This window comes from Perna viridis, chromosome 1 (assembly GCF_037379345.1).
Source record: "Perna viridis isolate PV_CMFRI_1.1 ecotype Kerala chromosome 1, ASM3737934v1, whole genome shotgun sequence".
NCBI classification, from domain to species: Eukaryota; Metazoa; Mollusca; class Bivalvia; order Mytilida; family Mytilidae; genus Perna; species Perna viridis.
The window spans coordinates 26,589,128-26,607,320 of NC_142445.1; the positions used below are offsets into that span (position 1 = coordinate 26,589,128).

General features: G+C 33.2%; 1 protein-coding gene across 1 annotated transcript; it reads left to right on the plus strand.

Moving 5' to 3' along the window:
• The first annotated feature begins 2,878 nt into the window (after window positions 1-2,878).
• LOC148627997 (protocadherin Fat 4-like) lies at window positions 2,879-17,710 on the plus strand. Its single transcript, XM_088582947.1, has 15 exons — window positions 2,879-2,947; window positions 3,658-3,914; window positions 4,326-4,554; window positions 4,992-5,182; window positions 7,221-7,341; window positions 7,761-7,979; window positions 8,311-8,451; window positions 8,994-9,154; window positions 9,690-9,804; window positions 10,162-10,407; window positions 10,941-14,973; window positions 15,768-15,881; window positions 16,168-16,497; window positions 16,989-17,020; window positions 17,188-17,710. The coding sequence occupies exons 1-15, from the start codon at window positions 2,893-2,895 to the stop codon at window positions 17,550-17,552; spliced, it is 6,609 nt and encodes a 2,202-aa protein (XP_088439073.1). The 5' UTR covers window positions 2,879-2,892; the 3' UTR covers window positions 17,553-17,710.
• The last annotated feature ends 483 nt before the right edge of the window (window positions 17,711-18,193 follow it).

The following is an 18,193-nucleotide window of genomic DNA, read 5'->3' on the forward strand; positions in this document are numbered from 1 at the left end:
TTATTATGTTCCTCGCTAAGTAGTGTATCGTGTTCCATTTTTGACCACTTTCATTAATGTTTATCGAGTACTCTCCTCCAGGTTAATCTTGGTTGTCCCTCTTTTCTTTTTCCTTGAAGTGTCCAGTGAGAACTTGACCGATGAAATTATTTTTTGCTTTTATGTTGTGTATTCCTTAGCCATTTCCATTTTCTTCTCTTTATTTCTTGTGTACTTGGTATCTGATTTGCTCTTTCCCAAGATGAACTTTGGTTAGTTTATTTAGCCATAATAACTGATGGTGTCGTATTTAAATATTTTGATATGAGTAAACAGTAATTGGTGGCAAAGTGAATATGATATTACTTATTTAAGCATTCGGCATCATTTCATGCATTGCATATATAAGAATCGCATTTGGCTTTCTGATTCATATTTGTTTACTTTTTTCATTTTAAGTACTTCATGTATATTATTTATTTTTGGGTATTGCTCTTCATGTGTATTTGGATCTAAAGCTGTTAATGAAAGGTTAATCCTTAAAACACGAGTACAGCATACAGAAAAAAACTTTCAATATTTTCAATATTAATGTTGAACTGGTATTACAATATTTCAAATAAATCTGATCGCAAAACAATGTACATATCATATTGTGGTCATGACTTTTTTTTATTTAGTACTTAGTAGAATGCATTTGTTAGTTTGTTTTAATCATGTAAAATGCATAGGCTTACAGTTCTATTAAATCGGATTATACTCTTACACAACAAAAAGCTTCATTTTATCATATGGAAGCGTGTGTATTATTTCTCTTTTTGTTCTTCATTCAAACAATATCAATGAAAATAGTATGTCAAACAATAATTCTACAAATATATAAGTGTATCAAGGATTAAAAAAAACCCATAAATTTCACGAAAAATTATATGTGAAATATTTCATTCGTTTTATGGATAATGTTGGACAATATAAATATACTACTTAGAAGACATTTGTTTTTCTTACCGTTTTTGTATTCGACATATTTTAATGCATTTCAGAACCTATATAGTTCCATACATTTCTGAATTTTTAAAAAAAATGATGATAGCTTGATATCGAATGTCAATACAGAAACATGTTATAGAATTTTGAAATATTAGCTCGGAAATTTATTAATATTGATACAAATGTTCCTTTTTTAATTTCGTTTAGATTATAATGTGCGCAAAACTTCACTTTCAATACTGTTAAAAAATAACTTCAGAGAATTAAAACAATATTGACTTTCTTTCAAAAGATATTTTTCACTCATTTAGTGGATCAAAGTCGCATCCTTTAAATGTTAACGTCAAACGGTACGTAACATGGTGTTACCTTTTTAAGATGTTGTTATTCAAAGAACACGCTGTCGTTACTGTATCGTCTATTGATATGCTTGACTTAAAATCTTGAAACGGAAAACAAGTTTTTGTTTGTTAGTCACTTCACATAAATGCATAAATTTGTTGGTTTTTTTTTAAATCACTTCATCATTAAATGAGATAGAATGACCTGTGGTAGCAGCGTGAACCCATTTAAACTGCTTAATCACATAAATAAATGTAATAATATTTTCTGTCTGGATTTTTTTGATACGTCATCATGAACTCTTATATATTTTTTTCTATGGATCGGTTGATATTTTTTTGACACGATCAATTAATATTTTGATATCTGTTCAATATTGAGAACTTCGAAACCTGAAAACAGGAAAAATAAGTATTACAGTATTATTTATTTTAAAATAGACTATGTTTTCTATTTTCTCAATGTATAAAATCTTTCAGAATTTCACTATGTGTATAAATTGTTTCATTATGTCACTATGAGGATAAATTGTTTCATTATGTCACTATGTGTATACAATTTTTTTCATAATGTCACTTTGTATGTATGTTTCATTATGTCACATACATAAATTATTTCATGATGTCACTATGTATAAATTGTTTCATTATGTAACTATCTATGAATAGTTTCATGATGCCACTAGTAATAAATTGTTTCATTATGTCACTATGTATGAATTTCTTCATAATGTCACTATGTATAAATTGTTTCATTATGTAACTATGCATTAATTGTTTCATTATGTCACTATTAATAAATTGTTTCATTATGTCACTATGTATGAATTTCTTCATAATGTCACTATGTATAAATTGTTTCATTATGTAATTATGCATTAATTGTTTCATTATGTCACTATGCATGAATTATCATCAGGTCACTATGCATAAGCCGATTCATTATGTCATTATGTATAAATTGATTAAAATGACTATATTATAATCATGTAGGAGTACTTTGACATTGACATTCAGTTAAAATTATTAATACAGTCCCTAAATTTCTATTGTCACTACGTACAATTTTTAAAGTCACTTTGTATGATATTTTTCCTCTTTATAAATTGTTTGATGTGTCATATAAATGGATTAACTTAATTCTGTCTCATGCATAAATTGTTTAAAATGTATTTTACTGTATATTACAGGAAAGGAAACAAAAGACTGCAACAAATAATTTCATGAAGCTACATATCCATCATTAAAGATGTAAAGACCAAAGTGGGAAGATTTTTTATCACATTTGCAATAAAAGTAATCTGTAGAGATAAGTCTTTACTGTGTCTCATGATATGTATTTGACCTCTGTTTAAATTTGACAGGAACACCGAATAAATTCTGCTTATTTACAAGAAGAAAGTTTATTACTCCAATAACAAACTTAATAATACATCGTAAAAAGTAATGATGTGCAATGTATTGGGCGAATTGTTGAACAATGAAATCAGATAGACCGTCGCCAAGATAAAAGTATTCACACTACAGCAGTCTATTAAAGTAAATGATCTATAATCCTACCGTTCTTTGTAATGCAACCAAAATGGTCATCTTAGTGTATGGATTTTTATTCGTTTCAGGATATTTTTCGTTAGGATGTAAGGTTTTGTTTTTGAACATCATTCAACTTTGGTTTTGTCTTGAGTACTTCATGTATACAATTAATTTTTGGATTTATATCTTCATCTATAATTGATGCTAATGCAGCTGATGAAAGGTTACTCTTTAAAACAGCATATCATATATATTTATATTGATATTGCTTTGTTAGTTCAATTCAACATTTCTTATATGAGTTTATTTCTTACCATTTTTTTTTATTTATGGCAGTGATACAATTAATAAATATATATATAAAAACAGTAGACATATATCACGTTAGTTGTTGTTGTTCTATAGAATCATAATATGTAATATGTAAATTGTAACTGTTTTGAAGATGTAGTCAATAAATGCTTTATACTACATTATTCCATTGATTTATAGTAACAGTAAAAATTTTTATAAAACGATTTTAGTTTGTAGAGTATCAAATCTCGTGGTTTTCATGCTTTGGATAAACAACAAATTCAATTCCAATCAAATGTGAAATTACAATTAAAATCTTTGTTTCCCTTGTGTAATCTAACGAACTTAAAAACTCACTAATTATCAAATAGTGACAAACCACACAAAATGATACCTACGAAAAAAGAACTTCCACAGTATTTAAGTGTTTGCATTATCATTTAAGATTTATACATAATTTTAGAATAACTGCTATTCAAGAAACACATTGAAAATGCATATTTTTTTTTTATACATTTAGCAACAGCAAATACGAGTCCAGCATGTCCATCATTATTCAACAGTGTAACGATACCCGAGGACACAGCTGTAGATACCACTTTATTTACTCTTACTTGTGATGATTCTGACTCCGGCGTTGACGGTTCATTAACTTACGTTATTGCGTCCGGAAACGATGTGAGAAAATTCAACCTCGTTCTAACTGGAACAATAGCTACAATTAAAAGTGCAAGAACGTTCGATTTTGATGACAAATCTTCAAAGCATAAATATGTAGTAAGTTTTAGGTTTTTTAATGAGTTCATAATTTCGACTTAAAATATCATGTACGATATGTTTAAAGTAAGTATTTTAAAATGCTTTACTTTTGTAAATTTTAGATAGATTTTACAAAGAAATTCAAAATTTCTCACCCATGTTAAAGCGCATCTTTTTTTAAAGAAATAGTGAACAATACCTAGATGTATATATATAACATGCTATCAAAGTCCCAGAACTTTGTTTCTCGTTATTTTGGTTAATCCTAAATTCTCTATAATTCAGTATAAATACTTTCATCGTGATTTTCCTTGTAAAGGATTTTTTGGGAATTAATTTAAAAATAATTTGAAATTTATGCCTTTTTGGCAATCTATTTAAATGATCTTCAATACTTTTGATGTTTGTAAGTTTGACTTTTTTCCGTAGCTTATGATAGATGTGATTGATGGAGGAACACCGCCATTGAAGGTCAGCGTGACCTTGGACATAAACTTGACTCCAGTAAATGAGTTTGATCCCCAATTCATGGCAATTCCACCATCATTAGTTCTTAAAGAAGATACAGCCGTTGGAACTATGATACATGATACAAAGCCTTATGATCAAGACTTAGATGAACATATGAAAAGTCAGAAAACAAAAGTAACATTGATCTGTTAGTATAACAAATATTGTTCTACACGCGCCATTTTTATGCTTTTTTAGTTTTTAAACTCTATAAAAAAATATCCATTTTGCAATTTCTAGTTGCAAAGACATATCTAATGAAATTTCAGACATCATTGTCATCATTAATAAATACGATTTGTTTTGCTTTTTTGACGAGAACGCCATTTTAAATTTAGCATGCCATTTTTTTTTATTGCGACTTTAAAAAGTACATCGCAAAAATTTCTGAATTCAAAATAGACACGAAACAGGTCCCTTCGCATTTTTTTTACAGAAATCGAAGTCAGTATTATTCATTGTTATTTGTTCGTATTCGTCTTCCACCTACGGTCTGCAAAAACAATAGAAATAAACTCTGTTGTTCCTAAAGCAAGCAAACAAATGTTTAGAACACTGTTATAATGTTTCGTCCATGCATTACAGCTGCTTCCAGTAATAATGTGTTCTTCGTGGACGAACTGACGGGTAAAATATTTCTACGCCATCCACTGGATTTTGAGACAGTTTCAAATCACTATCTTCAACTAAAGATAACAGACATAGGACAGTCACCAAAAAGATCTACCACTGCCCCTCTCAACATCACTGTCCATAATGTTAACGAACATCCACCGGTACTATACTTATTTCTTCTCTTTATTTTCTTTAAAATGACTTTGCATTGTCTAGTTTATCACCGTAACACGCTTGGTGAACATCAGATAAAGATTAAAGATATACAAAATTCGAAAAAAAAACACACTAATTAAAATGTTTACTGTACAACAATTGGTGCACAACGATCCAATCGAGAAAACAAGAAAATGGAAGCAAATTAAGGAATGACAACATGAACGTAAGTACATGTACACCTGTACAATTAAGACTCATAGATGGTCGTTTTCTTTATAACGTCTTGAATTCTCTAAAAAAATCAAAAGGAGACTTGGTAAAATATTGATATCAGTAAATATATGTACTGAATATTGCATTCCAAAATCTGTATCATATGCCGTATCAACTCGAGACTTCTATATCTATCCAATGGGCCATCGGCCCGCAGTGTGATATAGGTCGAGGGGTGATACAGATTTTGACATGTTATGTTTGATATATTATATTTAAACTATACTTCTATTCCCCATACTCAGTTAAAATCCCGACCTAAAAACATTATACATCGTTGTTTTTCCAAAAAGATGGTACATCTAGATACAAATATATAGTTCTTGGTAGAGATTCCTCATACTTTGTAAGAAATAATTCCAAATCATCTTCCAAATATACAGAGGAAGATGTTTACAAAATGCTGGAATTTTTAATCGACAACATATTTGTCCAGTGTGGTGGACGTGTTTTTCAACAAACAGTCGGCACTCCAATGGGAACAAAGTGTGCTCCTTTACTTGCTGACCTATTTCTTCACTCTTATGAGGCTGACTTTATAGCTGGTTTGATTAGAAAGAAAGAATATCGTTTGACTAGATCCTTCAATCTCAGTTTCCGCTATATAGATGACGTACTATCTTTAAACAATCCTAATTTCGGGGCTTTGATACATCGCATCTACCCCAAAGAACTTGAGATAAAGGATACTACAGACACTGTGAAGTCAGCCTCATATCTTGACCTACACTTAGAAATCGATGGTAAAGGAAAATTATTGACCAAACTTTACGACAAACGTGATGACTTTTCATTCAAAATTGTCAACTTTTCTTTCATCTGTGGCAACATCTCTTCAGCTCCTGCGTATGGAGTGTTTATATCACAACTCATACGTTATGCCAGAGCTTGCCGAAACTACGCAGACTTTTTGTATCGCGCTAGAACTCTAACAAATAGGCTTCTGGAACAGCGTTATGTTGCTACAAGATTGAAGTCATCACTACAGAAGTTTTATGGTCGTCATCATGAACTCGTGGATCGTTATGATGTATCCATCAGCATCATGAAAACTGATTTATTCAACGGGTCATAGTTTACCTTTCCTCGTTTGTCTACCCCGGACTTGACTTTTTATGAGCAACTCGGCGGGTGTTTCTAGAAAAGCAGAGGACGCTAACCCTACCGGTGCACCTGGTCCATGCTCCCAGTTTTTAGTGGAGTCCGAGTTGCTCATTTACTTTTGTTACTTTGTATGTATGATTTTAGTTACTTTATGTTCTTTGTTGTGTGTGTCTGTTTTCCATGTCTGGTCTTTGTCCCTGGATTATATTCTTTTGATTACCGCTATAACCTTGGTTCCCTTGATTACACTTTCAAGTATTGTCTGTGAACGGGTGGAATATAGGGAGTGCAATATAGGTCTAGGAGTGTGATATAGGGTATGCGATATAGGTCTAGAGGTGTGATATAGGGTATGTGATTTAGATCTAGAGGTGAGATATAAGTAATGCGAAACAGGTCCACAGTTGTGATATAGGGTATGCGATATAGGTTTCAAACAAATACTTATCACGCATATAAAACAGGTATATTTTAATCTAATTGTTCTTCCCGGATTCGTAAGATTTAAAAATTTTCCGAGAACACTGACTACAGTTTGAATGTCCGTCAGATATTGAATGCTGTGAATAAAACTGGTGTGATGGTGGGAAAATTTCCCTCTTTTTTATAATTCATTACAATATTGACACATACTACATTTTCTTTCTAATTTGTTTATTCTAGGTATGTTCAGCACAAATATATAATGTTAAGATGATGGAAACAGAACTACCTGGCACAAATTTAATACACATGGATTGTAAAGATTTAGAAACTCCTCACCTTACGTACAAATTACATAGAGGTATGAGCATTTATTCTTTTATTATAACTTTGAGGGCGCTGTAGTGAAATATTTCTATTTGATCATGCTATTCATAACAAAAATACTTTGCAATATAGGAGTGTTTTCTATAAAGTTTGCCAGTTATTTTAATGATTTAGTTATAAATGTTAAGTTTACAATACGCATGGTTAAATTCTACATTACAGCAAAAATATCTTGCATCGTACACATTTTGAAATATTTTCACATTTTCACAAACATATTAAAAAAAAACTGAAAACTGATGAAACTGTTATTATGTTTAACATTATTCATGTACCTTCATTTCTAGTACCTTTTACTTAAAAAAATTCCTATTATTTCCAATTTGAATATTTGGAGTATCGATATTTAAACTTAAACTTCTTAAAAATCTTATACTTTTACGCACTTTTCAGGTGATACAACAAAATTCCATGTCGAGTCTCACGGCGAAATCAAACTAAAGTCACAAATAGATACCGACACCGAAGATAATTTCTGGACGATCCAGATTGAGGTCCGCGATCATGGTGTTCCACGTCTAGATACATTCGTTGATGTCAATATTTTCGTTGAAGACGTTGATGACAACAAGCCTTATTGGCATCCTGCCAACAATGGAACTTACACAGTCTGTTTGTATATATTTACAACAGTTTAATAAGTACAGATAAAAACAAAGACTTCTTTTTATATTTAACAAAATTTTTTAAAGTATACTTGGAAGAAATGTTAAGTACGAAGTATGAATATAAAACAAAAACAAAATAAATCACTCAAAAAAAATAACAAAAACAAAGAAAATAAAACCCAAATTAGTAGTTATGCATAAATCAACTTGCCTAATTGATAGCTTTGCTTTTTCGAAATAACAAGACTAAGCCTGAAAAAATTTCTACTGTGTACAACTGAGAATGGTTGTTGTAATTTGCAATATTGCATTAACTGCATTCTGTATAATAACAGCAATTCAAGAGAACTCTGCAGTTGGCACATTTATAACAGCACTTACTGCAGTCGATGAAGATAAAGCAGGCAGCGACCATTCTATTGTGAAATATGCTATAGAAGATGTGACAACTCGGTTTACCATAGAAAAACTTTCGGGTAAAATGCTTTATTCTTTCCCATGATACACTGTCATTTTACTTATACGCGATTTCGACACAAGCTCCGAAACAGCGTCTGACGTTCAGAACTCCTCTAAACGCTGCCGCCAGCCCTCTCAGAAAATGCAAACATCTTGCAAAGTCGGGAAAAAGTGAATAGTTTTACGCGAATTATCCGATTGTCAAACAACGTATGATTTGAATTACGCCCGAGAATTTCGAAAGGCCTCTCTGTAGCGGTTAGTAAGAGAGGAAACGAACGTCTGGCGCTGCGTGGAGCTTGAAAGAGTTACTCTTGTTGTAAGTCGCGATATTTTGTAGACACTTTAAATACCTCTAAAATAACAACGAAGTTAAGCTACTGTGATTCTGCTTAAACAATAACTATGAAAATGGGCAATTTGAATTGTTAAGTTCTGTGAAACCACTACCGGGGTACTATTGAAATCACTGTTCAAATTGGGAGGTTACAATTGAATTTGGCAATAAAGGGTCCAAATCTCCCTAGGTTTATATGTTTATTGTTTTTATTTCCCATAGGAAAAATCCTTGTCGCTCATCCAAACCTAGATAGAGAAGACAAAGGTCAATACAAACTGGCTGTCTCTGCATTCTCTTCATCCATACCATCAGAAAGAGTTTTAGGTGAAGTCAATATTATCATTATTGACGAAAATGATAACGCTCCGATATTTTCTCAGGTAAAGTCTATAAGTGTCTCTAACTCTTAGGAAAACATTTTATCATATATATTTATTGAGTAGTGAGAAATGATTTAACAACTTTTTACACGTGCGTGCCGTTTCGTGTATTCTTACACTTAGAGTAAAAATTGAAGCAGGTTTAAAAACAGAAAAATTCAGTATAATGAATTTACATAACACTTAAGATATTAAACATAGAAAGGGAACATCTAAAATGCTCTCGGACGTGCCAAGAAAAATGCGGTTTTAATGCGTGTGCGGCACTTGAGAGAAATAATTACGATATTCATGCACCAATTAGTTAGCATGTCAAGTACGCATTTCATCATAGATAAATAACCAATATGGAAGTTCCCTGTTTTTTTTCGTGATTTGCATGAATGCTTACAATACAATGCCAATTGACAAATTCAGTTCAGCTTTTACTTTGCTGTTCAGCTGTTGGTAATTTCTTTGAGCGTTCATATGCAGAATTTTCTTTTGTCTTTACACGTTAAACGCACAATCATTTTCATCTTTTGTCTCTTTAAAGGAGTTGTATTCTGCCACATGGCCAGAGGACGCAACAATCAATACCGTTTTATTGACTATTCATGCTACTGACGTCGACGAAGGGAAAAATGGAAAAATATCCTACTCGCTTCGAGGTACTAAAAATCATGTGGATGATACTGTATTTACAAAAATCCTTCTTTAATTAAAATGAAAAAGGGATCATAGTAAGGACCTATTTAGACCTAAAAGTAATGGGGAATTTCAGAACAAGACATTAACAGCGACACAAAAACAACAAAGATAAAAAAAATAATTCCACATAAGCTGCTTATGGCCATTTCTGGAAGTAAATGCAAGACGAAAGATGTGAAGACAGTTTGCTTTGACGTTTAACTATGTTCATGCTTAGAAAATGAAAGTGTTAAGAATATCTGTAAATGGCTTAATCTAATATAGCAAAAGAAATCTGATATTGAAAATAAAGAAAATAAAAGATGTATTCTTTACAGATGGAAACATAGAAGAAGGATGTCGAATGTCAATACATAAACACTCAGGTCGGATATCTTCAGATAGCCAGTTAGATTTTGAACGAAAGCCATCTTGTTTCCTGACAGTCGTTGCAAGTGATGAGGGAGATGTTCCACTTGTTACAACAGCAAGTGTTATCATTTCCATAACTGGCGTTAATGAATATAAGCCAGTATTTTTGCGACAGTCATACACAGTTTCTGTTCCTGAGGATACGGCAGTGGGTAAGTATTCTTCTTCAGAGCTAGCATTGAATTTAATCTGATATTCTTAGCATTGATTAGAAATTATCTTCTCACACTAAAGACAGCTTCGATGAGCAATTATATATATACGTCTCAGAATGTGACGACTCTATTCACTACACTGCTCCATCGGATCAAATTGATACAGGGAAGATATGTAAACGTATAGAAAGTTCTGAAAAATTCCCAACGATGTTAGAACTGTCAAATTTGCGATGCAAATTTTTGGTCGTTCCCTCCGCGGGACTCGAACTCGTACTGCTGTGACATCTATGGCAACACCGCCTGCACAAAGTCCAGCGCCCTAGACCACTCGGCCAGCTAGGCTATATATATATATACTGTAACCTGCAACCGATCATGTTTATTTCAAATTAATGTTCTTACCAAACTTCGATATAATTACCTATTGCTACGTGAATGTTGACATTGCAAAAATAATCCTATTACAAACACATGTATAGTACTTCATTTGAATTTTTCACATGTGCTGCCTTACTTGTTTTTTTAAGGTAGTTCGATCGTCCAGGTTGAAGCAAGTGATGACGATCATGGTGTTGACGGTCAAATCATTTATTCATTAGCAACACATTCTGACATATTTGTTGTCGACACAGATAATGGTATTGTCAAATTGCTTAAACAATTGGATAGCGAAACTGATGCTTCATACCTGGTTGAAATTATAGCCAGTGATAAGTCACCTATAGACATTAAATCTTCAACCACTACTCTAACATTAACCGTTGATGATATAAACGAAGAAGCACCAAAGTGTCAAACAGTGGTCAATGTTAATATTATGTCAACCATTACAGTGGGAGATCTTGTCCATGAGCTAAAATGCACGGACTCTGACTTGGGTCCAAATGGAGACTTATCATACAACATAGACAAAGGGAATACAAATCTTGCATTCGCTGTTGACTCACAGGGACATTTAGTTTTATCTAAAACACCGGATAAAGTCTTGTATGATTTGGAAATCTCTGTGTTTGATGGTGGGATACCTCAAAAGAAGACCTCGGTATTTATACATGTAAAAGTAACTGGCGAACCAGAATTCATGAATTTGCCAGTGACTTTGGATGTCAAAGAGTCAGAACAAATCGGAACTGTTGTTTACACAGTCAAGTCAGCATCACCCTCAAACAATATTCGTTTTTCAATTGATTCGGGAAATACAGATGACGTGTTCGGTATAAACGAAATGTCGGGAGATATATACATCGTTTCCGATCTCGATCGTGAAAAGATGTCTTCGTACGGACTTTCAGTTCAGATTTTTGACACCGTTTTAAAACTTTCATCGTCAGAGATCTTTACTGTACAGTTAGGGGATGCCAACGATGAAGTTCCTAGATTCTCAAATACTTTCTATAAATTCTCCGTTGTTGAGAATGTTCCTCTGATGTCAACCGTAGGTCAGGTATTAGCTAAGGATAACGATATTGGAAATAATGCAGCTATCAAGTACGACATTGAATCAGGAAATGTAGGAAGTACATTTTCCATGACTGACAGAGGAGATATAGTACTTAATAAAGCTTTAGATGCTGAAACGCTGACAGAATATAGGCTCAGTATTGTAGCATCAGACAAAGGCAAACAACCACTTACAGGAACAACAACAGTGGTTGTCGTGGTTACAGATTTCGATGAGTTTCCCGCTACGTTTGAAACGGGAACTCACCATTCATTCACTCTGTCTGAAGGTTCGGCACTTGGTGAGTTTGTATTCAAAGTTCGAGCTAAAGATTTAGACAGGAACGCTGTCATGGAATATATGATTACCGAAGGAAATGATGGATCTTTTATTATAGACAAGAAATCAGGTGAGATCATTCTAGGAAAACATGTTGATAGAGAGGAAGTTCAGGAATATAACCTGACTATTGTTGCAGACAACGGTGTGGGTGACTCAACGTCGTTAGTTCTTACAGTGAAGATATCCGACGAAAATGACAATGACCCGTACTGCACTGAAAACTATATAACAGTAACTGTTGACGAGAATAGTACTCTTGGTAGCTCTGTTATGGCTCTTCAGTGTAGCGATAATGACAAAGATGAAAATGCCAACCTGATATATAGCATAACATCTGGGAATACTAATGGTGCTTTCCGATTAAATGGCAACAGTTTGGAAGTAAATAGACAACTGGAGTATGAAATTACTAATAACTACATGTTAGGAATAGAAATAAAAGATCAGGGGTCACCTCATAGAACATCTTCTGCTATAATAGCCATCAATGTCGTTCCTAACTACAAACAACCGAAACTATATAAAACCATTGAAAATCTAGAGACAAGTGAGGCAACTCGAATAGGAACGGTTCTTTACGATATTGATGCAACCATAGACGGTGCAAAAGAAGGGGATTGGAATATTCCTGGTGATTTGGAGTACCATATGCAAAGATCTAACAGTGCTAAGGACTTTACAGTAGACATTAATTCTGGAGAAATCTCAGTGAGTGGGGCTCTTGACAAGGAATTAATAGACCACTACACATTACAGATAAAATGTATAAACAAATATAATAGAAACCTTTTTGAAGTGATGACATTAGAGATTGAAGTTTTAGACGAAAACGATAATGCTCCAAACTTCAAAAATGCTGCTTATATCTTTTTGGTGGACGAAGACGCGACAAATGGTTCATTTGTAGGAAAAGTAGAAGCATCTGATATGGATTCGAATGAGAACGCAGAAGTTGAATATAGTTTAATAGCAGGAGAGGGTATGGAATCCTTTATAATGGATGCTACGACGGGATTGATCACCGTTAACAATACTCTCGATGCGTCGGTAAAACAAGAATACGTTTTAACTGTAGCTGCAAGTGATAATGGTAGCCCAAAACTCACAAGTACAGCAAAGATCATGATTAAAGTGAATGATTTAAATAACCATGTGCCACGATTTCAGCAGAAGACATACAAGGTTGACGTAAGCGAAGCAGTTGAGGTGGGAAATGTTATTTTTCAAGCCCATGCTGTTGACTTTGATACCGCATTAAATGGTGTAGTAAGATATGGCATAGAATCTGGAAATGATAAATTAAGGTTCAAAATTGACTCAGAAAATGGTGCTATAACCATCGCCGGTAAAATTGACAGAGAAACTCTTGACACCTACAAAATAGCGATAATTGCAAAAGATGGTGGAACTCCTCCTAAGACATCCACGACCACTCTCAGTATTAATGTAATAGATATTAATGATAATCAGCCAATTTTTTCAAGGTTAATCTATGACATCAAAATAGACCGCTTCATTACCGCTGGTACGCAAATCGCAAAAGTATTGGCCACTGACAAAGATAGGGATGAAAATGCAAGAATTGACTATTTCATCACGAATGGTAATGATGAAAATTACTTTCTTATCAACATTACAACTGGTGAAATTCAAACGGTAGCACCACTTTCGATTGCACCTGACTATCTTGAACTACAAATCAAAGCTGCCGACAATGGATATCCGAAACAAAAGGCATTTGCTAAAGTCCACATTGCTATTTATCCTTCTGTTATTAATACAGGAACACATTTCCAATTTTTCGTTATTGAAGATTCTAGAATAGGGACCGAGGTAGGTACCGTTATTCCGGATAGAATTCATGGAAACAGTAATGGTCAGCCGATATTTACAATTGTTGGAGGGGATCCATATGAAGAATTTTTGATAGAACGAACGACAGGAATAATAAGAACAGAAGAAATTTTAGACCGAGAAACACAGCATGAATACTTCCTTACTATTCAAATAGAGGATATGAAGATCAACAAAACAAAATACCATAAGCTTGTCCATGTTGTTATTGAAGATATCAATGACAACACTCCAATGTTTCTTGTCCCATATAACGTCATTTCAGTTGTTGAAAACAGTCCTGTTGGTTTACCAGTTCTTCATTTCTCTGTAACAGATTATGATATCGATGAAAATGCAAACGTTACACTATTTATTGACCCAGCTGATCCTCTGGCACATGCGTTATTCGAAATAGATACTCGAAGTAACAATTTAATACTAAAAATTGAACCAGATTATGAAATGATTTCAGATTTATCGTTAACTGTATTTGCTGTAGATGCCGGAATTTCGTCCAGAACGGGAACTGCTGAAGTGGTTGTCACTATTCTGGATGTAAAGGATACTAAACCATATGATGATTTACCGGCTAGTTACTTTTCTTTAGAGGTTCCTATAAATGCAAGGAATGGAGACATTTTGACTACGTTCACCCCGCATAATTTCGGCATTTACCAAGCACTGACGGATCCAATTAGGTTTTTGACAATGAATAGAGGTGGAGTCTTTGATGTTAATCATGATGCAGGAGACTTGTATGTCCAGAATGAGAAATCTCTTCACAGAGAAACTCGTTACATTATGTGGGCTATTGCTCAGGTTTCAAGGAATGCTACATGGAATGGTGCAGCTGGAATAATCAGAGTCGATTCATTTATACCTAATGAACACATGGTTGTTATTGAGCATGATGTATCAGCTGGAATATTACAGTCCCAAAAGTAAGAATAACTTTTTTTAAATGTATATATTAGAGTTCATAGAATTGAGTTATTTGTTTATACGTTGTACCAGTGTCGGGTCCTATTCTTCAATGAACATTTTAGCTAACCCACTGGAAAGACTTATTGTCATATTTGTGTGGAAAAAAAAAGATTTAAGAGCTGTGGCAACTTTTACGCGTCAAATGGCGTCACAAAGTAACGTTTGTTTGTTTTATTTGCAATTTAACGAAATTGGAACGTTTGTAGGTAGTTTTTTCGGCCTGGGTGTATTGGTCACATGCTCCACAAACTTATTAGCTTGTCAAACGTTGTCTAGATACAACAGTCTTTCATGGTTGATATATTAGAGTTGTCGAATGGGAAATCAAGGAACCATGATACGACCGGTAATTAAATAAAAAGAACACACACACACACACACACACAACAAATAACATGAAATCTCCTGAAAAAACAAATGTGATGAAATCAAGTGTTTATCGCTAATTTGGAAGAATAAACTTTTTTTTTGCTTCACGTTGAACAATGGTTTCCATGTTCTGCATAGGTGAACAACAAAAAAGGTATTGTAAGCAAGATGTGCAAGCATGTATGTGTATATCAAATACCCCTTTAACGAACATTTGCGATAAACCGTAAGCTTACAAAATTAACGAAAGCCATTTATGAACAGAATGATTTTAATCCTAGTGTTGTTAACACTCTAGAAATTTTCAGTCGTTAAAAATGGTGGTCAGTAAAATAATATTTGAAAAAGGATTTTCATTAAAATTGATTACACATATTTTCAGAAATAAACTAAAATTTGCCTTGCAAGACTTATTCCCGTCAGAAAACAGAGTTGGGGTATGGAAAATTATAGAAGATGACACAGTCATTGGAAGGCGCAAACTTCTAGCCACTGGGTAACTGAACTACCATATGCAATGATAAATAAATTTTGTTTAACTACAATTTATATTTTAATTTGATTTCATTAAAATGAAATGAAAAAAGCAGTCAAAAATGGAACTTTCTAGGTATTTTAGAAGATATGGCATGTGTAAAATGGTTCTGATCTAACGTGAGGATTACATAATCAGAAACTCTTATATATTATTATAATACACTCTTCATTTATGTAGAGTAGTATTTATTGCAAACAAAATATTCTAACTGATGATCTTTAACAGACGCTTTATATTTTTTCAGGTCAAGAGCACTTGTATACGTTGTAAAAGATCGTTCTACGGATACGTTGAAAGGAATAGAAAAAGATAAATCATTCCTTGCCAAAGAAGAGATCTTAAAAGTCTTGCAACAGTCAAAAGATGGCACACCAGCGCATCCTATGAATGGGAAAAAGTTTGATACTTTCCCTGTGACGTCTGTAAAACCATATTACGTTCCGGAAACTCCGGCCCCAGCTTGGCATGAAACTGATGTAGGGATAGCAGTATTGTTGTCAATTTTTCTTAGTTTGATTTTGCTGGCTATTATTTTGGGCTTGTATTTTTACTGTACACGACATGGGCCGGATAGGTATGTTAAGTCAGTAGGATGGCAAATGATAAAACAGGAGTTTAACTTCTATTATATCTGTAATTTCGTAACCGATACTGAAATGTTGTAATTTATTGCTGTAGTTGATCTGTTGATTATCATTTTTTTAAAGATTTCAAACAGGTGCATTCACGACATGTGGTATGGTAACTTAGGCATTCTGGTATTACAAGTCGAGAGGAAATGCAGAAATCAAAAGAATGTAATCCAGGGACAAAGACCATACTTAGAAAACAGACAAACACAACAAAGAAAAAAGTAACTAAAATAATACATATAAAGTAACAAAAGTAAAAGAGCAACTCGGACTCCACTAAAAATTGGGAGCCTGGACCAGGTGCACCGGTAGGGTAAGAGTCCTAAATATAAGCAGATGCATCAATTTATGCCTGCAACATATTTTAAGCAGTGTTTTTTTTATTATACCGACCTAGTATTTATACTAGTAATGAAATACATTCCCATTTCAGATCTCGAGAATCATCAAAGATTACTGTAAAATGTAAGTTCCTTTTTGACACTCACACTTTCACACATGATCAACACAGTAGTTCCGCTAAATATTATATAATTTTAAATATTTTTATTCATTATATTTATCTATACATTATTTCAACTTTACCTGGTTACTAATGGCAGCTGCTAATATTCCTGTTACGCTATTTCAAGTTCCAGAGAACGATGACATCTATCCTGAGGATCAATATGATGTCATAGCCCCAAACTACCCTTATGTCCGACGCTCGCCAGCTTTCAAGCCATGGGATGCATCATGCAACTCAATCAATGGAAGTGATCCAGACTACCTCAGAAAGCAAGAAGGATGGGATAACTTGCTAGAAACTGGTGGTTATGGAATTTACAGTTTCAGAAAACCTACAGCCCCACCTCCCAGGCCTGAAGAGATAATTGATGTCAAGAAACACAAAATAAGACCATGGTTTTTCAAGTTCAAAGGGAATAAATCGGACTTAGATCATCCAGATAGATCACTGACATCTTATAAAACTAAAGTGGAAAGATTTGATGGCTAATTTTCTTCCGTTTGTGAATAAAAGATTAAAATTTGAGTGATTATGGCCTACTTGCTCGCAGTAATTTTGTCTGTTTAAAAGCCCATGCTATACATAAACTTCTTTCATAGTCTAAATTCCCATATTTCATACACATTCTGCATAAGGTAGATCATACCTATTACACTGAACATTCTTTTCTATCATCTTACAAAATCATAGAGACATATAAATTTTCAATGAACTAAAAATGTTTAAAATGATGTAAAAACATTTTAAATTATTTTAAAGGAATTTTTGACCTAACAAAATTATAAGGTAAAATTTCAAACATTAATTGCATAAAGCCATTTTTACAGGGGAGATAATTTGCAGGAAAATATTCTATAGAAATGCTATGGGAATTTTAGTTTTTTTAATATTACAAGAAAAGAGTTTGGTGACCCCCAATTTTCTTTTTGAAATTTGAAAGGATATTAGTAAAGTGTTCTTTATGTAAATTTAGAAGAAATTCTATGTATCTCTTTTTCTACAGTTTGCAAAAAAATAGTGAAATTCGCCACAGAATCAATATAAAATTTGCCTTTAATTAATAGACCCAATGATCTTGAAATCAAGTTCGGTGACCTATGTTTTTCACATTAAAATCCTTAAGTTTCTTC

What these genes read in the sequence shown, in the direction of transcription:
- LOC148627997 (XM_088582947.1), top strand. Translation starts at nt 2,893, where the DNA reads ATGGTCATCTTAGTGTATGGATTTTTATTCGTTTCAGGATATTTTTCG. An exon ending in TACCATAGAAAAACTTTCGG is followed by an intron (nt 8,452 to 8,993) that starts GTAAAATGCTTT and finishes TATTTCCCATAG; the next exon opens with GAAAAATCCTTGTCGCTCAT. An exon ending in CGCAAACTTCTAGCCACTGG is followed by an intron (nt 15,882 to 16,167) that starts GTAACTGAACTA and finishes ATATTTTTTCAG; the next exon opens with GTCAAGAGCACTTGTATACG.